The 24161-nt window shown below is 35.2% G+C and overlaps 1 protein-coding gene and 1 long non-coding RNA gene across 3 annotated transcripts in view; one reads left to right on the top strand and one right to left on the bottom strand.

Annotated features, from left to right (window-relative positions):
* The window catches only part of APC (APC regulator of Wnt signaling pathway), a 143054-nt gene that overhangs the window by 93778 nt on the left and 25115 nt on the right, over positions 1 to 24161 (top strand). The window contains 4 exon segments of the mRNA XM_078152958.1: positions 2771 to 2875; positions 15405 to 15515; positions 19993 to 20091; positions 22921 to 23299. Of these exon segments, the coding sequence (XP_078009084.1) occupies positions 2771 to 2875; positions 15405 to 15515; positions 19993 to 20091; positions 22921 to 23299 (694 nt within the window).
* Positions 22455 to 24161, bottom strand: part of LOC110223810 (uncharacterized) — a 46679-nt gene continuing 44972 nt past the window's right edge. For both annotated transcript variants that reach the window (XR_013486057.1, XR_002328793.2), the window contains exon 5: positions 22455 to 23243. This is a non-coding gene — a long non-coding RNA (uncharacterized LOC110223810). The remainder of the gene's footprint in view (positions 23244 to 24161) is intronic.

Here is a 24161-nt window from a genome sequence, read left to right as displayed (position 1 = left end):
ACATATCAGATTGACTAATGTAACAGAAAAGGAAAATGATAAATATGGAAAAGTTGAGATACTAAGGCACTGTTGGTGAAGTTATATACTGATTCAGTCATTCTGTAGAGTAATTTAGAACAACTCTCAAAGCACTGTAAAACCACATATACCCTTTGATCAAGCAATACCACTACCGGGTCTGTATTCCGAAGAGATAAAAAACAAAAAGGAAAAGGACCTGTAGGTACAAAAAAGTATTTATAACAGCTCTTTTAGTGGTGGCAAAGAATTGGGAATGGAATGGATGTCCATCAGTTGGGGAATGGCTGAACAAGTTGTTGTATATGATTGTGATGGAATACTATTGTGCTATAAGAAATGATGAGCAGGATGCTCTCAGAAAAACCTGGGAAGACTTAAATGAATGCAAAGTGAAATGAGCAGAACCAAGAGAATATTGTATATAGTAACAGTAATATTGTATGGTGATGACTTAGCTATTCTCAGCAATACAATGATCCAAGACAGTTCTGAAGGATATATATATGATAAAAAATACTGTCCATCTCCAGAGAAAACTGATGGAGTCTAAATGCTGATTGAAGCATACTTTTCCTTTACTTTTTATTTTCTTTTTTGTCTCTGTTTTCTTTTATAGTATATCTAACATGGAAATATATTTTGTATAATTGAACATGTATAACTTATATTAATTGCTTGCCTTCTCATTGCAGGAAAAGTGAAGGAGGGAGGGAGAGAATTTGGAACCCCTAAAATTTAAAAAAAAAAAGAATGTTAAAAATTTTTATATATAATTGAGGGAAAATAAAATATTTAATTAAAAAAAAATAGGTGGAGGGCAAAAAAGGAAAATGAACCAAAAAGGAAATGAGAAAATAAAGGAAAACAGAAAGAGAAGACTGAGGCAGTCACCTTCGGTGTTACTTAGCTGCCTTAGGCTGCTCCAGCTCCAGACCTGTTCTCCTAGGGAGGTATGAAACAACTTCACTATTGCACAAGTTCAAGAATCCAAGTGAGCACAACCAGCTTTTTGTCTGCTTTATTCTAAGAAACGTGGATAAAAGATTCTTTCCTTAGAACATATGTCTGGTTAATCTAACATTCCATTCGTTCCCAGCCGTAACCATATATCTATTATTTTTATTTATCAAATGTATTAAGTCCCATCTGTGGTGTGGACATACTATAACAAAGCTACTTAATGATTCTATAAAAATTGACTTGCCGGAATTTTTGTCCAAACCTGTGATTTTTGTCAGGCTAGAGGGCTCCCCATGAGGAAACTCCCTCCACTAATACATATGAATTTTTTTTTACATTTTACATTTTTTTACAATTTGCATTTACATAAAAAAATTACATTTTTTATATTGTTTACTATATAGAATTAGAGCTGCCAGGGGCCCTGAGAAGTTACACAGCCAAGATATCAAGGACTGAACTACATTGCCTCTCATAAGCTGTATGCACATTTATTAAGAGCAGGGTAGTTCAGTGGAATGAACACATAGAAGGTGACTATGAGGTTGAGGTCTGCCAGTAATTAGCTCTGGAATCCTTTGGCAAGTCACTTTATTTCTCTGAGCTTTAGTTTCCTCATAACTCTAGGAAGAGTTTAGACAAGATCTTCTTTGTACTTCTTCCCAGTTCAATATTTTGTGATTCTGTGAATCTAACACTGAAAGTACTAACCATTTATGAATATACTCACTTTCTGTAATATAGTTTTGCTGAAAAAGTTGACTTAAAAATAAAATTTTAACCAGTTCTAAATGTATATGGAAGTTTGGTATTTAAAAAGGACTCTTAAGTGAAATATTTTATAAAACCAAAAAACGTTTTTACAATGTGAATGTACTTCACTAATTTATCTTTTGCAAATTTCATTTTTTATGTTAGATTTGCTTAGAGTGAAGCATACATCAATATTCCCATACAATAGAAAAAGTATACTTTTAAATGTACAGAAATGGTATTAGAGCACCAGACTTGGAGTCAGGAAGAGCTGAGTTTGAATTCTGCCTCACTAGCTGGGGGCCTTGGACAAGTCACCCTTTCACAAGCTTTAGTTTCCTCATCTGTAAAATGAGGATAATAATAACACCTACCTCACAGGACTATTACAAGGATCAAAGTATTATATGTAAAATACTTTGCCAACTTTAATGCTAGTGTTATGACTGTATAGGATGTGATGTGTTTGATTTCATTGAATATTAACTCATTTCTATTTCATGTGACATATAAGAAAATCTCCCTATTTTAGCTTTTATTCATATCAGAATGGAAATTTCTCATGGCCTTTAGTCTTTAAAGTTCCTTAAAGATTTTCTAGGAATTTTTGTTGGTGAAAAATATGTACTGTGTAAAATAATATATTAATCAAGCTGTCTGCCTGTGAAGTACAAATTATCCAGAAGCAGCTCTACTAAATGCATGGATCATATGACTTTAAAGGGAAGATGGTTAATTATTCCAGTTCAGTTATATTCCTGATAATGATGTGTACACAGCTGGTGGAAGATAGTATTTCTGTGTGCCTCAGAAAATCCTTTGTCTTGCAGGGAAGGCTATAATACTTAGAAGGCGTGTTTTACATTTCATCTTGCTGTTTGGTGGAAACAGTCAGTTGTTAATTATCAAATGTAAAGCATAGTTTGGTGTCTTTCTAAATACATGTAACTAATGCAATTAATAGCTTAATGCAGTAGAATGATGAGGTATAGATTCTGTTTCTATATATAATGATATAAGCTCTTGTTATTAGAGGGCATCTCAAAGCAAGCCTGATGCCATCTCCCATGAAGCAGAGAGGCAGAATGAAGGCCCAGGAGCAGCAGAAATCAGCATGGCACCTTCTGGTAGTAGTCAGGTAAATTAATCATTTTGTTTAATGAAATTGGATATTTTAAAATGGTAGCATGGTTAATTTGTATTTTATTATAGCATGTATACTTTAAGGTACTGGTTTTTGGGGGTTATTTCTTCAAAAACTAAAAGATTAGGGTTTTTTTTGTTTTGGGGGGTTTTTTTTTGGTACTGACGATAGTCTCACAACTACCAGGGATATTTTAATGATCTTCAGTATTTTTTTAAAAATTATGAAATAGTATCCAGAGTTTAGTCTGAAGTTATAAGCATGTTGTGTAATAGATATTAAATAGAAATTGTTTTAAACCATGTTGTTTGAACTATTTATTTTGCCTTGGTTAGAACAATTTCATCCCCATCTATCAAAACTTTGGCACAAAAATATTTTATTATTAGGTTATTATAATGAGGCATTTACATCATTATTGTTTTCTATTCTACTTCTGGACTTTGTAAACCTGGAAATGAAAATAAAATCACTTTAAAAATAATTTTCAAGTTTATGAAAATTTTTGGTTTTTTCCTGTCAGCCTTTTTATCTTTAATGTAAGGAAGGAATTAGCCTTTTTCATAACAAATCTTTTAACATTCTGATATCTTATATTTTTAGTTTTCTGATAAGATTCTATTCAGAATGTTTCTCAGTTTGATGGTCTTAAGGTAATTTTTCATTGTTACCAAATTTGAATCTGCTGTTACTTAAGACAATATTCTTGAATTTGTTCGTTGTACTTCCAGTATTTCAGTGAAGTTTTAATACTGAAATCAGTATTCATAGCAATTCCCTAGTATACATTAAACATGGAAACAATTTTAATTTCTTTTATGCTAGACTGTGGCTTTATTAGTTAACACAGCTTCAATTTCTGTATGTTATAATTCTTTAGGTTTAATAAATACATTTTTTAAATGCCTTTTAGCTCAGTTTTCTTTTGTATACATAAAAATATGTTATGGAAGGCAAATTTTAGTCATTGGGAATAGAAAAAACTTTTTGTTTATGCTTAAACCTCCCTTAATTCAGCTTTCCTCTCTGGGCCTTAATTCTTCATCGTGTAAAATGAAGGGGTTGGACTGCATGATTTCTAAAGCCTTCCCTTTCTAAATCTAAGAATCATTATAATCCCACTTGTTTTGTGAATTTGAATAGTTTTTAAACAAGAATCTATTGGCTGTTCCAAGATTACCGAGCTTGATTATTCCACAGTTTTTAGTAACATAATATGAACTCTATGTTTTTCATTCCAAAGTGCAAGATTAATGGCATTGTACTTGATGGTTAATCTCTAGCTGGGCAGGAGCCTTTACAGTAGAGTTCATTGTTCCGCTTCTCTATTTCACTACCCTTCTGAGTCAGAGAAGGTCATGGAAATTGAGCCAGTTGGGGAGCTAGAAGTTAGGGTATTTGCAGAAGTATCAGTAGGTAAGTTGAAGTTTCATAATATGAGAGCAGGAGTTGTGGTAGAGAGAAAGACTATGAGCCAGGAATTGAAGTTGTTGAGGTGGGAACGTATTCTGGGCTGAGCCCAACTCAAACCAGTCCCCTGGTAGCTTAGGTTTGAAATTGGAACAAAGTGAGATGCGTGTACATGTCATTTTATTTTGTGATTTACTCAGCCATAGCAGGAGAAGGATATTTAATAAGAATAATGGGCATAGAGTTGACTCAGCTGAGTGAAACTCCCTTGCCTGAGAATACCCATCATGTTCTACCAGACAGGCACCAAATCATGCCTGGAATTTGTTGCCACTATTTGTACTGAGGTGATCAGAAAGTGTCAAAAGCCTGACCTTTTAATCACCTAAGCCAGTCAAGTGTCAATAATGTGTTTGATGCCTTTAAAGAAAAAACTAGCCTAACCTGTATACAGCAGGAGTTAGGACAGAAGTTCCCAAAGTTTCATAGTTCATAGACTTAGGTGTCTTGGTAATTTTTTTTTGCTGTGCCTAAAGGTCAAAAGAAATTTCTAACAATTCCATGTATTAAATAGTTAGGTCTGAACATCTTAGTAAGTGTGTCCGTAAACTTAATAGCGATTTGAAAAAATATTCTTAAATAACCATAATCAGGCAGGTAGGTGGCCCAGTGGATAGAGCACTGGGCCTGGAGTTAGGAAGACCTGAGTTCAAATCTAGCCCCAGACACTTGCTAGCCGAGAGCAAGTCACTTAACCTTGTTTGCCTCACTTTCCTCATCTGTAAAATGAGCTGGAGAAGGAAATGGCAAACCACTCCAGTATCTTTGTCAAGAAAACCCCAATTAGGATCACAAAGAATAGGACACAGCTGAAAGCACTGAACAATAACAACAAACCACAATTACTTAATGGTATATGTGCATCTCTCCGTCACTACAGTTTCTCAAACCTTAGGATCACACTGGACACTAGCACTGTTATTTCCTGTTCAACATTGATTTTCACTCTGTACTTGCTTTTTATCACAGCTACTGTTGAAAATCCAGTTTTGCAAAAATAATGCATCACAGATAAGACAGTTGAAGAAGTTACTACCATAGCCAAAAGTACAAGTAAACAAAACGTGTCTGGAACACTGGAGAATGACATCAAAAGGAATGTAGGGTGATCTAATGTAGAAACTGTGAACTGCCTCGAACTGACCATCTGAGCAGTGTCCAAGAGGGTGTTGTTTCCCTTGAAAACTTAAAATATCCTCTGATCCTGGAGTACTGTGGCACACAGTTTGGAAACCCAAGAGTTAGAATATTGTTCCTACCATTTCTCCATCCCTTCAAGTTCAAAGGTCTTCTAGATTGGTGGTGTCACACTTAATGCCACATAATGACTTAGAAAACCACAAATTGACATTATTTGTGTCACATTTTTATTTATTTTTGTTAAACATTTCCCAGTTATATTTTTATTTGGTTCCTCAGCATATTGGAGTTTTGCTAGCAGCTTGGGTGGAGTTTGATACCTCAGTTCTAGGGGACCTTCCACCTCTTAAATGATTTTGTGGCTCTAATTAGTCAACTATGACTTATGGAATTCTAGAAGCCTGATATAGGTAACAGTAAAGGAGAGAAAGAAAAATTTAAAAAGAAGTATTGCAAAAACAAAACAAATGAGTGACTTGGACACAGGAAAACAAATCTAGAAATTCCAGCCTTCACCACCATCCCAGGTCTAAACAATCAGGTCCGTGTAGTGGATGGTGCTAGATTTTTTGCAGCTTTCAGTGGGTCTCTTGATGACCACAAATAGGAGCAGCACCAGGGACATCAGGGCTACAGCAAAGATGATATACTTCTTGCTTGGAAACTAATCCCTATCACAGGTCAGGGAGAATTACCCTGTGTCATTACCCACTTTTGTGTTCCCAGGCCCACTAACCAGCGCGTTCTCTGCTATGAGAGCCCCGTGGTTGTGATGGGTGTAGGGTACAAAATCATCACTTTATGAGAAGACTCTAAAAGGGTTGGCTTCCTTCTGTGGGGTCTGGGTCACTTTCAGGGATGCAAGCCGCCTCATGACATTGCCCTTTTTCCTCTAAGCCCTCTTTGCGGAGAAGTTGCAGGATGACCAAAAGGTATTGTGCTGATAGCAATGTGGAGGGGCCAGTAAATTCTAGATTACCATATGTAATGTGCTATAGTAGACCTGCCTTTTGCCACTACTCATACCAGGATAGAGTTGAAGTAGATGAAAGTAAAGAAGACAGCCAGTTGGGGTTGGGAAACAGGGTTTGTACATTGGCAGTGGGGAATTCAGAATCACTAGAATAGGAAGAGTATTGAAGGGGTAGAAGTATGTTAGCCATTGAAGAATAAGTCCAATCAGGGTGTCAGTGATGTGATAGTGATGTGTCCTGGGATATATAGTAGAAAATAATAGAACAATCAGAGTTAAATACCAAGCAGGAGGTAGGTAGTATGCTGATCATCAAAGAATACCGTTATTTAGAGATGGCTGGCTGAGGGCACAAGGAATCAAGAAAAGGGCCTTTTGGTGTGCCCATTTAAGTTAAGCTTTGAATTTAAAAGGAAATGTCAACCACCGTTCTAGATTTATGTGGGAGCGGGCATTTGTGAGTTTTTGCCCTGCCCATATAGTGTATCCTTGTGGCTGATCAGGACTGGGAAACAGTAGCATCAACCTAGTTGTGTAAAGGAGTAATTTCTAAACCCTTGCTGTTGAACCCTCCTGTATGGTTTGTCTCCCTCAATTAGATTATGAACTTTCTGAGAACAAGGATTATCTTTTTTTATTTGTATCACTAGCACGCATAGCAAATAATAAATGCTTTTTTATTCATTATGTAACTACCATCTGTAGAGAATTTTTGAGTATGTATATATTCACTTATTCAGAAATTATATACATGTATTACTATGCAACTAATTTTCTTCAAAACAAAACTGGGATAAGGGATCTTACTCACTGATCACTTCCTTGGACACAAAGGCCATCCTCCAAGAGGCTAAAATCGGGAGAGTGAAATTTTGCCATAGTTTTTGCCATAGGCACCAGTTAACAGTTAGGTTGTAACTGCCACAAAGGGCCAGTGACTAGAGCATGAGGAAATGTTTGGAGTGTGTAGAGCAGTGGAAGGTGAGATGAAGGGGAATGTTATAGGATAATAAACACAGGCTAGGTTTGACTGTTAGAGACTACTCTACTTTTATTTGCATATAGGATTCTACCCCATCTTCCCACCTCGAATTAGTTAAGACCCTCAGCCCCGTGTTCTACTTTGTAGACCCTTGGTCTAAGAACAAAAAGATTATTTATATCAATGATTTTGAATACAACCCTATATACCAGTTATTCGTATGCCAATTTGCCTAGAACTATAAGGTTTTTAATGTCATATACAGAGATTGCAATATCTGACGGCTTCATAAATGCATAAATTTACTTTAAATGAGATTTCTCTATTTGGTTGTTTTAAAGAGTTTAATCAAAATTTTGAATAGTAACAAAAAATATATTTTGTCTCATTTAGTAGCTCAGAAAAGCATAGAAAGCTGCAGCTGCCTTAGGGCCAAGAAGACCTGAGTTCAGATCCTGCCTTTGATGCATTCTGGCTCTTGCGTAACCACTCCTCTGGCTTTCTAAAACTGAATAGCAAAAATAGTGTCTACTTACATTACTAGAGAACATTTCCTCACTTGGGAATTCCCTGTATCAGTGAAATCACAGATCTTGAACCTATTCCTCACTTTATTACACAGTTACTTCATTACTAAGCAAATATATTATTGAAAATTGAAAAGCTTTTCTGTATTACATTAAAAGATAAAATGACAAAAGGTGAGATAGCTTATTGTAACTTCATGTATCTTCTTCTACTTAGGCTGTTAACCCCACACCTCCAGTTCTTGCACTCTCAGTAGATAACTTTGCCTCTACTTTACAGTGAAGATTGAGGCCACCCTCAGTCCACTCCGGGCTTTTTTCGTACTACTCTCTCCTGGTTTTCCTACTTCTCTCACTGCTCCTTTTCAGTCTCCTTTGTTGGTTCATCATTAAGTTAATGCTCTGTAACTGCAGATGTTCCACAAAGCTCTATCCTAGGTCCCCTACTTTCCCTCTCTATTCTTGCTTTCTTGGTGACCTCACCATTTCCAGTGGGTTTACTTATCTTCCCTTTACCAATGACGTCTAGAATCAGTCATAGTCTGTCCCCTGAATGTTAATCCTTTCCCAGTTACCTGCTGAGTATTTTAAATAGGGTTACCCAGAAATATTTCAGACTCACCATATCCAAAACAATTCATTTTATTTTCCCCAAAACCAATCCTTCTTTGAACTCCCCTGTTTTTGTCAAAGGCAAATCCTTTTTTCAGTAACCCAGATTCATAACCCTTATCATTATTTGATTTCTCATTCTCCCTCCATAACGGCATATCTAGTGCATTGCTAAATCTTGCAAACTTGTCATTTTTTTATTTCTTACATCTAACTGCTTCTCTCTACTCATAGAACTACCACTTTAGGACCTTATCACCTCTCACCTGGATTATTGCAACAGCCTCCTAATTTGTCTCCATACATCATCTCTCTTACATTAGTCCATGCTGTGCACTACTACCAAAATGACTTACCTTAAGCACAATATGACCATGTATCTCCCCTGCTCAGATGGCCCTTAGAATTAAATAGAAGGAGACAGAGTCCAGCTGGCAGATAGAGAGGTAGCATTTTTCCTTAATTCCTTCAGAATGACCTGGAAAGTACACAAGACTGAGTTCTGATGGAAAAATCCAAGGAAAATTCAGTGAGTCATTTTTCCATCCCCCAAGGCAGCTTAGGAAAATAGAGAAGTTTAGAGCATAGCAATAGTGATAGGGAACATTAAACACCTGGGCAGAAAGAGAATGCAAGGAACCCCTGTACCAGCAGACCTTGATAGACCTATCTTGAGCTTTCAGGAGGTCCTACAAAGCTGATGAGCACACCCATGGGCTGTTAGAAAGGCAGGCCACAGGCTGGCAGATATAGTTACTCATTGGCTACATGCTTATGATCATCTCCCCTTGTTAGGCAATAGAGGGATGACAAGGAATGGAGGGGACTTTCCATGTAATTGAGTCACCTTTGCCATGCTGGGCTTGGCTACCATAAAAAGGAAAAACAAAGATGGAGGTCCTTGAATTAGCTTCCTGTGATTAAGCAAGTGAATTTACAATCTGTAGTTCACATCTCTGAGGCATAAGTTCAGAATTTATAATCCCTATCCTGGTGGAATCATATCAAGCTGATTGTTACTAATTAGAATAAGATAGTCTGTCACAATGTCCAGTAAACCCCACCCACATGGTAGGAGTAGCCTTCTTATGTACCTCACAAGCATCTTTTTCAGCATCCAGCTGTAATGACCTCATTACATTAGTTCAGTCTGGACCATACTCCACAAGACATTGAGTTTACCTAGTCACATAAGGAAGAAGGGGTGTGGCAAGGGTGGAGAAGTGGACAGAAGATTCAATAGTGTGGAACTAGATAGAAGACACAAGACTAGAAACTAAGTTGAGATCAGTTCTCTTTCTACAGTTTTCTCTGACCAAAGAATTAACCAGGTCTCCCTAACCTCCCATCTTAAGGAGGCAGATATTACCCAACTGAAGGAGATTCCACTACAGAAAAAACATGAGCCCCACAGCAGTAGACAAGGAAGGGGCCAAAGAGTGAAGAGGAAAGACAGAAGCAATCTGTTGAGAATGAAAGAAAAAGACTGAAAAAAAAATCCAAGAAACCATATATAAGTCTAGCTTCCAAGTAGATAAACCATCAAGCAAGATTCTTGGTCAGGCATAAAAACAGAATACCCCCCTCCCCAAGTCATACTGCATTGAATAAATATTATCTTACTAAAGAAAATTTCTTCTGAAAAAGAGAATTCTGAGGATTCTCCAGATAATCATGGATCCCCAAGCAAGAAACTCCATCATGGTTCATGAGAAGTAGAAGTTCTAAAAGAAGCCATTAGGATGGAAAGCAGTTTGGAAATTAGAGTTCTCAAAGCAAAATTAATGCAGGCCTTTAAACAACTTAGTATAAATGAGGGAGAATATCCAAATTAGCAGAGATGGGGGGGGTTGAGAATGACACATTTGAAATTCAGATAGAAGAAAATTTTGCATAAAAGAAGCAAAGAGCAAATTTCATAAATTAGGCTTATAGAATCATAGAGCTAAAGCTTGAAGAGACTTCAGACATCATCTACTTCAGGAATTCTTAACCTGAGGCCTAGACACTTGGTTGAGATATATATATATAGATAGAGATATATAAATAGTGGTATTTCAATATAATTGATCTCTTTGTAATCCTATGTGTTTTATGCATTTAAAAACTTTTTTTTTCTGAAAAGGTGTCTCTAGGCTTTACCAGATTCTCAAAGGAGACCATGACACACACAAGAAACTGAGGGTCATAGAGGTGAAGTGACTTGTTCAAGGTCACATGGGTAGTGACAGTGTCTAGTTTCACACTCAGCCCTGGTGCTACTGTAGTGCACTGATTCACATGAATTTTGTAACCTGAATGCTATACTATAGAAAAATATCATAAGAAAACTGCCCAGAATTTTTGAATGTGGAAAGCAAAGTATTGATTAACGAAATCCAGAGATCACTGTAAGAGGGAAAATCTCATGCTTTAAAAGTCAAAGCATGAAATGGCTAATTTTTCAAATATCAATGTCAAATAAGAAATTTTGCAAGCAGCCAGAAGTAAGTCTTTCACCTATGAAGGAACCCCAGTTTAAATAGTTGAGGATTATTCTGCAGTCGCAAGAAACTAGAGATTAGAATAGAATAGGAAATTCCGAAAGAGCTTAAGAAACATCCCAAAATAACATCCGGCAAAGCTGAATCTAATCATCAATGAAAAAGATAAGCCATCAGCAAAAAAAAAGCATATGAGTCATGTCTGTCCCTACTCCTCCAGAAAAAGGTGAGCACAATATTAATACAAAAATAAGCAAAGAAATAAATTCTCTCATGCTTCTAAGCTATTGAGAATTAGGAAACAAAGTGTGTCACTGAAGGACAGAAAGGCTCTAGGAAGATAAAGGTAGAAGAGAATTCTAAAAATTTAGGGGTAAAGTTAGGGAAAGAGGAAAAACTATATTAACATTAATGAACTTAATCCCTACAATCCACTGTAAGTAAACTAATATCATTTATGAGAGAATAACATAGCAGGAAGTTGCTCAAACAGGAAGAGATAGATGAACTGAAAGTGAACCCATACTACTCTTACTCTGGAATTGAATGAATGACTTCACTCTCTGGGCTTAGGGTGGACCATGCAAGAGTAGGGTAAGACTAATGAAGGGGAAGTTCTAGCATAGAAAGAATAGAGTTAATTAATGAGCTCTTATTAAGCTCTTATTATGTGCAAAGGTCTAGGGATAAAAATAGTAAAGCATTTCTGTCCCTGCTATTCAGGAGCTCAAAGCTCGATTTCTGGCGGCAACACATAGAAGAGGGTTTCATTGCAGGGGTGAATGGGAAGGCCCAGGAATCCTTAGGATATTGAAGCTGAGCAAGCAGTAAGGCCCAGTGGTCCTTAGATCTTAGTGGCCCATCATACTAGAAAGATCACATTGAAGTTGTATAAGCAGCCTCATTCAGCCTGTAACCAGTGACCTGAAGGGTCCCAGGCCCATAAACGTTGGGAAAAAGATATTCTGGACATGGAGTGGGCTGGGACATTGGAGAAAGGCTCCCATGTACTCCTTTCTAGCATCCACTGAATTTTACCCATAAAGAGGTGCCATTAACATATGTTCCAGGCAATGAGGATAGAGTGTATGTACTTATATATCTATATCTATATCTATATCTATATCTATATCTATATCTATGTAAATTAGGAGCCACATAATGAGTTTCACCTGAGGGGAATGGGTTCACTAGGAGAATATCTTCTCTTAACAAAGGTTGTACTTTCCAAATGGTAGTGGTTGGTTGTTTTCCTTCATGCTCAAGGCCCATATGAGGGCAGAAGCCTCTGCCATAAGTTGAGCACAAATAGTCCATATTTGGAGTGGAGATGTCTCGAAATTTGCACATCTCACGTGTCTTTTGAGCTACTGTAATTCTGCTTTGCTTATAGAGCACAGCACCACCTTTGATAAAGGCAAACCATGCTAAGCAGTCCTGTGTCAGTGTATGTAGCCTTTCACACTGGATTCTAAGAGTCTATAAGCCAAGGCTAAAATGGAGGGGAGAGTTGGTGCATGACTTTTTATTCACAGATGATTGTGTACTCAGTGCAGCCTCTGAGGTTGAAATGCAGCATAGTATGGATCAGTTCTTTGCTGCTTATACTAATTTTGGCCTGACAGTTAACACCAAGAAAACAAATTCTCCTCCAGCCAACACCGAACTTTTGGAGTATGTCCCACCCAAAGAGTCATTTCCTACAGTTGATAGCGTTAGACATAGAACAAGATAACCTGGACTCGCTAACTTTTTCTGTCCTATTAACCAATCTAACAGGTGTGAAGTAGTACCTCAGAATTGTTTTAATTTGCATTTCTCCAATCAATAGTGATTTAGAGCATTTTTAATATGGCTATAGTAGATGAAAATTTCTTAAACAAGTGTACTACAAAAATATTTTACTGAAACTGTAAGGCAAAGGAGGATTTTGAAATGCGTAAGCAAGGAAAAGAAAGGCTCAAAAGAAAGAGGAGGAAACAGATTAAAAGAAAAATAAATTAATGGAATTAGGGCTTGCTTTCTTGCTTAGGCTAGAGTAGGTAAACAAGCAGGGAGAGACAGAGACAGCCTTTGGGAATAGATGAACATCAAATAAATATACAAAAATAATTATAGTGACAAAATAAGGAGATAAAAGTAAAGAGATTAAAAAAAAATTAAAAATCAATGCAAAAGAAAGAAGTTAGGGAAACCACAAACCTAGAAGTGATCTGACCTCAGATTTGGGAAAACTTGGGGTCATGTCCATTTCTGACACATAGTTGCTATTGCCCAGTTAGTCCATCAGTGCCCCAGGTTGTAAGTTGCAGAGTAGTTACCAACTTGCATTGGTAAAGGGAGTTAATCACCAGTGAAATCAAACATCCAGTGCACTCTGTGTGTGTTGTGTGTGTTGTGTGTGTGTGTGTGTGTGTGTGTGTGTGTGTGTGTACACATATGTGTGTGTCTATATATATATAAAATTGTAACTGAATTAAGTAATACAAAAAAAGGAATAAAAATGGCAGAATAGATTAAAAACATTCAGTAATTTGCTACTTAGAAGAAGTGCATCTAAAAATAATGACATATTTTAATGAGTCTGGAACAAAATCTACTTTCTATCAGATGACTTGAAAATTAGTTACAATCATGACAGCCAAAATAAAAATTCAAGTTGTCAATAAAAATAAATAAGGAACTTATATTATGCTTAAAGAAACTAAAAACATGAAACAAGTCATTATAAAAGTTATGAAGGAGAAGTTAATTAAAATAAAGATGCCTTAAAGGTGACTTTGATATTCCTTTCTGAACAGACTTTTGGATAAATTATATCTGAAATAATTATGACTACTGAATGAAAATTTTAAAGAATATGCATTTCTTAATATGATGTGGTACCTTTACAAAAATAGTACTAGAGGACAAAGAAAACATACATGTTAAAAGGCAGAAATATTAAATAGACATCTTATAGACCATAATACAATTAAAAACAATACAGTGAACACAAATAAAAGATGCAGGCCTAAATAGAGACTTAATAATGATACTCTGAATAAAATAAAAGAATAGATCATAGAAATAATTAACAACTATGTGAAAAAGAATGATAAGAGTGAAAAAAGCCATACCAAACTTTGGGAATGCAGTTAAACTAATCCTCAGGGAAGTTAAAGGGGATTACCCCCCACTTTTTTTAAAAGCGAGGCAATTGGGGTTAAGTGACTTGCCCAGAATCACACAGCTAGTGAGTGTTATGTGTCTGAGGTTGGATTTGAACTCAGGTCCTCCTGACTCCAGGGCTAGTGCTCTATCCACTGTGCCACCTAGCTGTCCGTGGGATTACCTTTTTTAAAGCATCTACTGTGTGTCAAGCCCTATGCTAAGCACTTTACAAATATTATCTCATTTGATCCTACAACAACCCTGTAAGGTGGGTGAAGTATTATCACCATTTTGCCATATGTCTTTAAAACATATATAAAATGTTTTTATCTTTAAAAATAGAAATAAGTTTGAAAATGCAGCTTTAAAAAGAATAATTAAATTCAATCCAAAAGGAGCACAAAGTTAATCTAGACATTAGAAAGATAAATTGGAAAACAAAAAAAGTAATAAAATTAAATGCAGGTTCTTTTAAAGAGGCTAACAAAATCAGTAAGTCTTTGGCTGATCTGATTCTAATTACTAAATTTTTTGGTTTTGGGGAATTTTTAGGGGTTCTTTTTTGGGTTTTTTTTTTAGGCAGTTGGGGTTAAGTGACTTGCTCTGGGTCACACAGCCAGTAAGTGCCAAGTGTTTGGTCTGAGGCCGGATTTGAACTCAGGTCCTCCTGACTTCAGGGCTGGTGCTCTATCCACTGCACCACCTAGCTGCCCCTCTAATTACTAAATTTTTTAAAATTAAGATGAATTCGTAACAAAAAATAAAATGATCAGGAATTGAGTCAATATTCAAATTATTCCCACCCTACTTAAAGTAACTTATAACAATATATAACTTATGCCAGGCCCTGATACCTTAGTCAGACATAATGCCTCCATTGAGTTGATCAATCAGAGATGTTAACAAGGTATGAACAAAGCCTAAATATCTCTGTGGAAATTAGTAAATCAAAGGTTTAGACTAGGTTTTAGGCAAGCCCTTAATCAGTTGAATGAAATGGATTGACATTTCACAGGATATGTAATTTAAATTGGTTGAGGAAACTTTGTGAAATTCACCTGTAAATCAGTCTAGACCAGGTTTTCTACTTTGGTAATCTTTTCTGAGATCAGGCTGCTTAAAACCTCTGTTTTGTTATTTTGGGTTTTTTGTATACTTTCATGTAACTATTTATTTCCTTTAGGTTCTTGGTTTTGCTTGCATACAGTTGCTAAGCACAGGCTGTGGGGCTATTCTCCCAACTGCAACATGCTCCAAGAGACTGGATGCTGGGGGTCCTGCTGGGCCTCTACAGGTATCAGATCCCTAACTTATTCATTAATAACAATTAGGGGCAGGTAGGTGGCTCAGTGGATGGACTGCTGGGCCTGGAATTGGGAAGACTCATCTTCCTGGGTTCAAAGAAAAAAACCCAAATGGGGTCACCAAGAGTCGGGCATGACTGAAATAATAGAGTAACAACAGTTAGTCAGGGGTATATGGTAAAAACAGTAGATATAAAGCATCCTTTTAAAAGTCTAACACACTTTCTCATCAATACAAATAAGTACAAGAGAAAATAGGCTCTGTATATGTAGCACAAGGGTCGAACTCAGAGCTCTTTATTAAGTTATTTTCTCCCCTGTATAGTGGCACTCTATCCATTGCTCTACCTAGCTGCCCTTAATTGTTAGCAATGAATTATTTAGGGGTCTGATACCTGCCAAGGCTCATCCACCCCCCTCAGGGTTCCCTTAAGCCTCAAAAAAATAGCAGCTGCCTTTGGGGACCCAGTCTCCCAGAGTGGGTTGAATTGGGATAGTAGCTCCAGAGCTTGTACTTAGCAATTGTATGTTAGCAAAACCAAGACCCTAAAGGAAATAAATGGTTACATGAAAATATACAAAATACCCACAATAACAAAACAGAAAAGAGGTTTTAAGCAGCCTAATCTCAGAAAAGACTACCAAAGAAAATCTGGTCTATATTGATTTATAGGTGAATTTTACAATTGTTTAAAGAGAATATAATGTATGAGCTCTGCAAATTTTCCTCAGTAATTGAAGAAAAAAACTATTTCTTTGAGCCAAATGTGGACAATTATAAATTCCCTTTAGAAGGCATATATATCCTAATGTCCAAATCAGGAAGAGAGAAAAAAAATCTATAGATCACAGCATCACTCACTAATGAATATTGCGTCAGAAATTTAAATAGTATCCTGACAAGATTAAAGCAATTCAGTTTTAAAAAGTCACTTTGACCAATTTTAAATTTATACCAGGGATGCAAGGTTGGTTCAACATAGGAAAACAGTTAATAATCACAGAATCAATCACATTAAAAAGAAAACCATACACACATATACACACATACATCAGTAGCTGTAGTAACAGTAACCTTAAGAAGCAAAGGCATATAAGATAGATAGATAGATAGATAGATAGATAGATAGATAGATAGATAGATAGATAGATATAGTTAGATATAGATATTTTAAAGTCTATATCTAAAACCCCAAAACTAGTGTTATTTGCAATGGAAGGACACTAGAGGTTTTCCTAGTATAAATACAAAAATAAAGGAAAGGTGTTTCTCCCCACTATTATTCAATATAGGTCTAGAAATGCAATAATAGAAGAATAAGAAATTTAAGGCATTTCAAAATTAAATGTTTTCAGGATATCAAAGGTGTTGAGGTTCCTAATTTTTAGTATCTATATCCATAATGGAATTGAACCCCATACGAGAATTAGAAAACAAAAAGAATAGGAGATGATAAAATTATCTCCTGATTAGTTGTGCAAAGTTTGTAATCAATTTTTAAATAAGTAGTTTATGAAAATTAATCTCTAAAGTAGAGAGGACAAAGCTAAGAGGTCTGGAATTTTCTATCAGAAATTCAGGTTTATTGAATCCTACTTGGATAAGTTATTGGATTTTTGTTTGTTTTTTTGTTTGTTTTCAGAGTAGCTGTATTTTAAAAATACACTAATAGAACTCAAAGATCTTTTTTAATTCTTAACTAATCAATTAGGAATTAGTACTCTCATCTCTGTTAGGTTAAAGGTAGTTTGTGATTTTTTTTAATAGCTACTCCAATAGTAGATTAAAGACTAGTTCCAAATTTGTGTTGCAGATAGTTGAACAGTATGTAAAGAAATAGTTGGGAAATTTTAAAACTGTAATGGTTTTCAAGAGTCCAGTTACTGTATAGATCAAAAGGCTGAAGCCCAAGAGAGATTGTGATTTTTTTCAAGGGTCACACAAGTCTAGTTAGTAGCCAAACTGTGTCTCTTGTTTTTTCCGAATCAGCTTGACTCTCTCAAATTCATTGAAGTATTTTCTTAGTTGTGACATTGCTTTGTTTTCCCATCTCTTTCTAATTAGAGATTCAGAAGAGAAGACACATACAGACAGATTTTTGGGCTGCAGGTTTAAGAAACTAAAACTGGGTATAAGAACGTAATTGAGGGACTAAACTTTAGAATGTCTGATTAACACCTAATTTGAATTTCAACAAAGGTTTGAAAAATCAGTAAATTTTCCTGCAGAGTATAGATAATACCATTTCAATAGATTAGATCAGTAGATCTCAAAACTTCATTAGAGGTACTGTCCACAAGCAGTCACAATTTCACAAAATTTATGTGGAAACTGGGTTTATTACAAGAGAAATGAACATGCTTGTGGAACCCAAAGAGTTAACAATTCATATAGAAATTTGCATATTTATGATAGCAGGACAAAGGAAGAAGAGATATCAGAAGGGAGGGGAAAGGCACAGTAAAGTGAGAAAAGGACAGAATCCTACCCAAAGGGGAGGAGCAGGGCAATGGCAAAAGCCACATTCTTTTACCTTGACAGAAGATATGATTGTCTCCTTATCTACAAGGGTCCCAGCTGTACAAGCCTAGTATAGACTGTCTGGTGTCTGTCTTGGTGCCCAAGGACACACGGGGAGTCCAGTTTGGGAAGCAAGAACAAATTACATCAGCTGGGGGCTGGGGAAGGAGTGTTGTTGACTTCATCCTTGACACATTCAGGGCCTCCGTAACTCAGAAAGACAAGTTCAGGGACCCCTGAACAATACCCAGAACTTTGCTATGAATAGTAGTAGCAGGATGCATTTCCTACTGATACAAAGATTTAAGGGAATTTTTTTTTAATTTTAAATTTGGAGTTAACATGAGATGACAAATCTCTGTTATGTGTAGCTTGATTTTCTTTTAAAATATATATTAAATTCAGCATGTAACTTTCAAAACTGATTCATCTGTGATTCTAGCCTTCCTCTGTTCCCTTGTGCATTTTTTGAAAATGATCTTTTCTCTTTTGACTACCCTTTCCCTAGATTCCATCTCCCTCCCAACCACATTCCCACTTGAAGAGGGAAAAAAAGACACTCCCAAAAAGAAAAAAAAAATCTTGTAACCTTTATGCATAGTCAAGCAAAACAAATTCCCATATTGGCCATGTCAAAAATGTATGGCTTATAATGCATTTATTGATTAGAGTTTTTAAGTCTTCCAAAGGTGTTTAGGAAATTGTTTTTTAAGTATCTCTTCCACACAAAAGGTAATATACCTTTGTCATCTATCTTATTTGCCAGAAATCTTCATCAAGTTAAGAGTCCTTCATCCTAAAAGTTGAGTCATAATTAATGTCCTTACTGCAGTATTGGACATTAACTATTCTAATTATGCTTCAGTGTCAGTATAATCATAACCACCTAAATATTAGAGAATTTTTAAAGATGTCCTTTCAGAGAGAATTGAAAAAAACAAATTGCTATATTTTAAGCATTATTTGAGAGTATTCTTTTCTTGTATTTGATCTTTCTTAGTAATATGTTAGAATTTCATAACATAGTCTGCCACTGAAAGTGGATATTTTCCCCTTACTCCTTTTGTGAAAAGAGGAATATTTGCTATTATGTGGATATATGTGGATGGAGCGGCAGATAAATAGATATATACTGATATCTGTCAAAAAGAATGATGTTATCAAGGCTCTTTGGCAAAAGCAGTCTCAAGAGGTATTGGAGATTTTTATTTTGTATTTCCCCCTCACTCTTGGCTCATAACTACTTCTGTTTTATTCCTCTACCATAAGTGCTAATATAAATATAGGTGAATGGAGAGTACTATCATAGATCTGACAAACAATACATTGGACTGTTGTTTTTTTTAAGATTTAAAATCTTAGTTACATTTAGAGCAAAGATGGTAAGACAAGTTAATTGCGTCCATTCTAGAAATATGAATGTCAGCAAAGTCTCTAAATCGTTCAAAGATTTACTGGTTCTTTTTTTCTGTCTGATAGTTTACATTTCAGAATCTGACCATTTCCTTCATTGCATTCTGTAAATCTGTCTACTTGCACTTAAGTTAAATTTGTTTTACATCTTGTGATTTTTTTAAATCATTTCTTTTAGAATTTTGTGGTATTAGATTCTAGAGAGTAACTGTATGGTACCACAGGATTTTCACTGATAGTGTTCTTTTGAATACCTTAAGAAGTGGACCTAAAATTAGTTTTATGGTGAATGGCTATACTTTCAGTACCTCCTTATAAGTTTTAACTATACTTTGCATTCTCTCCTGTGTTTGAGTTATTGAATAGAACTTATGTTGGAGCAAGTCTTATCTGTTTTGAGCATCTACATACAAATACACTGTAAAGATACTTAAGATTACAAATGATATGATTGACTCTTGGGGCTTAAGTGTATGCATAATTTTTGTGTCTTATGGTTTGGGATACTATCTAATAACTATGTTAATTTGTAGGGTTCTATTGCACAAGTGGATCATGAGACAGCCAGTGTTATGAGTGCTAGTAGTACTTATTCTGTTCCTCGAAGACTGACAAGTCATCTGGGTACCAAGGTAACCGAAGATTACAGACCACAGGTCGCTAACACTACATTATTACTAATACAATAATTTCACTTATTCCATCCAGTACAGGCATACCACACCTTACATTAATTATTCTGCAGAAACATGACTTAAGCAAAATACAGGAATGGGGCTAGTAGTTTTATAAGAACAATGGTATATAGATGGTAAATATATTCCTGGAAGGCAAAATTTGAACTATAAAATGCTAAAATAAAAAAAGAGAGAAATGAGATTCTATCCAGTTGGAAATTCTCCTTTTGTTCTCTTTTCGTTTTTTTGCAGAACACTAACTTCTTAAGAGTAATTGTTTTCTGATTGCCTGAACTTACCATCTCTACCAGTCAGAAGATACAGGGCTTCTCTAGGGAGAAGAGTTCGTAGATAGGTACCAACAACATGATATAGTAGAATTTTGCCTGTAGCATTTATTTAAAATATGTTAGCAGCATTATTGCTTGTAAACAAAATTGACTGAGGGCAATGCTATTCTAAGTATGTCTATAGTACTAATATTAATAGAATGATCTTTATACACATAAAAATATTCTGGAATAAGCTAGTTTAAGGTTCTATATCATCCTATTACTACAGTCTTTAAAAAAATTTACTTTTTATCTGAGATAGAAACTAAAGGAAATTAAGAATTATATATATTGCAAAGATGTTATGTTAACTGATTTTTTTATGCTACTAAAATGAAAAATTTTAATTTAACCTAATTCACTGCACATAGCAACAACTTAATAAATGCCTTTCTTTCTTTCCTTCCTTTCTTCCCTCCTTCCCAATATATGTATAAGACTAAAATTTACGTATGCTAGAATAATACCCTATCTTCATTCAATCTAAAAATATTTCATCATTTGCAAAGAATATGTACCTCATAGATTTTTATCTTCTGTAAGTTGTGACTTATGGTACTTATGAAAAGCAAAAGAGAAGTAATTTGGTTTCATATAAGAAGAGCAAAAAGGCATTATGTCTCAGAAATTAAAATATTTGAAAAATGTTTCACTAAATTTTGTAGTTTACTAATTAGGTTAATCTAATCCAAAATTGTTTTTGCTTATTTCCCAAGATAGAAAAGTGTTGTTCAATTATATTCCTATAGAGATTTTTATTTTGAATTCACTGTTTATTTGTAATATTCTTAAATCTATTTATACTTGTTTTCTCCTGTTGTACTGGGAACTGAAGAACTAACCAATCAGCCCTTTACATTTTAACCTCAGAATCTGTTAATTCTAACAGCAGGAGGAAAAATTAAGATTCATGTGTTGAATGTTAATTTGGTACTACTACTTTATAGGGAAAAAAAATAACCTAGTAATTCCATTTTCTGAAGTATTCCCATTTTCTCACACACTCTCTCAGTTCATATGTTTAGGTATGTTAAGAACTAACTAAAATTCATGAAAGGGGATTGCATTCTTTTGGCTAGTTCTACCTTTTAGTGTCCCTCAGTTAGATTGAGCTAATGATTTTCACCATTCCTTCTTTTACATATTTCTTGTTTAATGTACTCTAAATGAAATGAGGTAGACTGCCCTTCTCCTGGTAACCTTTCTTTAATCAGGTTAGCGGTAAATGTCTCTTCACCAAGCATTCCTTCCACTTATTCTAGATAACCTGTTGTCCAATAATTAACTGAACTTTTCTTCCCATATATTTCTTAACAAGACTGAAATAATATGGTTGGAATGTCACTTATGGCAACTTGATCTCCTAATTTGGCTACCGGATCAGAGTACTAGCCTAGATCTAATATGTCATTGTATAAAAGACTAGAGTGATATATCTTACAAAAAGGATGCTTAATTGAAAATTAGATCTCTTAGAGAGTATCCTGATGACTACACACCTTCCAGAGTCATCTGCTTCATAATCACCTTTTCAGGCTGGATTCCTATACCTCCTAGTACAGAACTGACCATGAAGTCTTAGAGAGAAGGTCTGGGGGAGGGCAATATCTAGAGAAAAGATCTGGGTAAGTAGGTACTCACAATGGCTCTTCATTAGAGTATTACTAAAATGACCTAAGTAGTTGCTCTTTAGTGATCTGGGGTCCCTTACCTAGGTTTACATAATGGTTTGGTAATGACTTTTTTTTATTTTTAGTTATTTACCATTTAATTATAAAATTCTCATTTTCTCACACACTGGGCTTTTTCAAATTCTCATCTCAGTTTAAGGTATTAACAAGGTGATTTCTGATTAAAATCAATAAGAAATAGGATATGATGTGAATAAAGGGAATGTCAGATAATCTAAGCCTATAAATCCATTTCAAGATGACCTTTTACTACAAAACACCTCAAGACCCTGAGCCAATGAAAACAAAATAAAAATCCAGCAGATATTGACTTTTTTTTTATTATTAATTAGACTTGTAAGATCATACCATTTTTAAACATATGACTTGATTGCTCTGTGGTTTCCTAAATGTATAAAAGAAAGTACTTAAATATAATTGTGATGTAATTGAATTCTGGTAAAGGACAACTAGTGATTAAGTACAAGTATTTAACAAATATTAACTACTATAAAGTACAGATATTTAGGATTGTGGAATCCACTGTAATAAACGTACTGTTTATTGAGCAATACTTGATGGCAATCACAGCCACCAATTATTTGCCATTGTATGTCATAAAGAAATTTTAGTAACAAATGTGGAACAAATGATACTCATTTTTGCATCCTAGAAAGTAGTAAAAAGTGTGGTTACAGAAGCTATCCCATTCTTTATTTGATAGGTTTTGTCTTTCAATATAAAAATCATAATTTTTTTTCCTAAACTCATTTGTCCCACAGGTGGAAATGGTGTATTCATTGTTGTCAATGCTTGGTACTCATGATAAGGATGACATGTCACGAACTTTGCTAGCTATGTCTAGCTCCCAAGACAGCTGCATATCCATGCGACAATCTGGATGTCTTCCTCTCCTTATTCAACTTTTACATGGCAATGACAAAGACTCTGTATTGTTGGGAAATTCCAGAGGAAGTAAAGAAGCTCGTGCCAGGGCTAGTGCTGCACTCCACAACATCATTCATTCACAACCTGATGACAAGCGAGGCAGGCGTGAAATCCGCGTCCTTCATCTTTTGGAACAGATCCGAGCTTACTGTGAAACCTGTTGGGAATGGCAAGAAGCCCATGAACAAGGCATGGATCAGGACAAGAATCCAAGTATGTTATAATTCATATTACAGAAAAAAAAATTAGAAAAAATTGGTTTAATTTTTTAGCTTATCTACTATTCAACACACTCTGAAGCTCATATCAAAATTGAATTTTCCTGACAAATAAGACATAAAAGAAAAATATTATGTTCATTTTATGTATGATCTTTGTTTTTAAACCATATTTTTAGGCTACTGTAAAGGAGATGATAGCCAAAAATTTAGTTGCCAACAATTGAACAAACTTCAAAAAAAAGAAAGATTATCAAGTAGTTGAGGAACAGAAACTTAAGTATATATGATAAGCCTTTTTATTCACTTGATATAAGCCCAACAGTGCAGCCAAGTATTTCCACTGAAGCAGCATTGTGTGTTAGAATACTAGATTTGGAGTCAAGAATACCTCAATTTGAAACCCACCTCTGACACTAGCTGTGTGACCAAGTCACACATCTCTCTAAATCTCTGTTTCCTCATCTATCCAACAAATTTTGTTTTTTTCTTTATTTTGGTTCTCATTAACATTTGAGGGAACTCAAATACAAGCAACATTTCTGTTCTCTCTTAACTTCCTAGCTTACAGAACAGCAAAAGGCACAAAGGCATATTAATAAGTAGCACATATGTTCAAGTTTAATAGAAAGATTCTATTAAACTACAAGACTGTATATGAGTCTTGATCTGTAGCGAAGAAAGAAATCCAAAATGAAGTACTAATTCTTATTTATTAGGGAAGTCATAACAAGTATTCATTCTTTTTGAGCTCCTACAGTATGTTAACGACTAATTGTCAAGATGGTACAAAACTAAAACCTTTCACTGGATGATGAATACCATCCTGTGGTATTTAGTGGTTTTATTTCATTTTT

This window comes from Phascolarctos cinereus, unplaced genomic scaffold (genome assembly GCF_003287225.1).
Source record: "Phascolarctos cinereus isolate Bilbo 61053 unplaced genomic scaffold, phaCin_HiC Scaffold_4;HRSCAF=312, whole genome shotgun sequence".
In the NCBI taxonomy this organism is placed as follows: domain Eukaryota; kingdom Metazoa; phylum Chordata; class Mammalia; order Diprotodontia; family Phascolarctidae; genus Phascolarctos; species Phascolarctos cinereus.
Note: the sequence above shows the minus strand (reverse complement) of the source record. Positions and strands in the feature narration are given on the sequence as shown.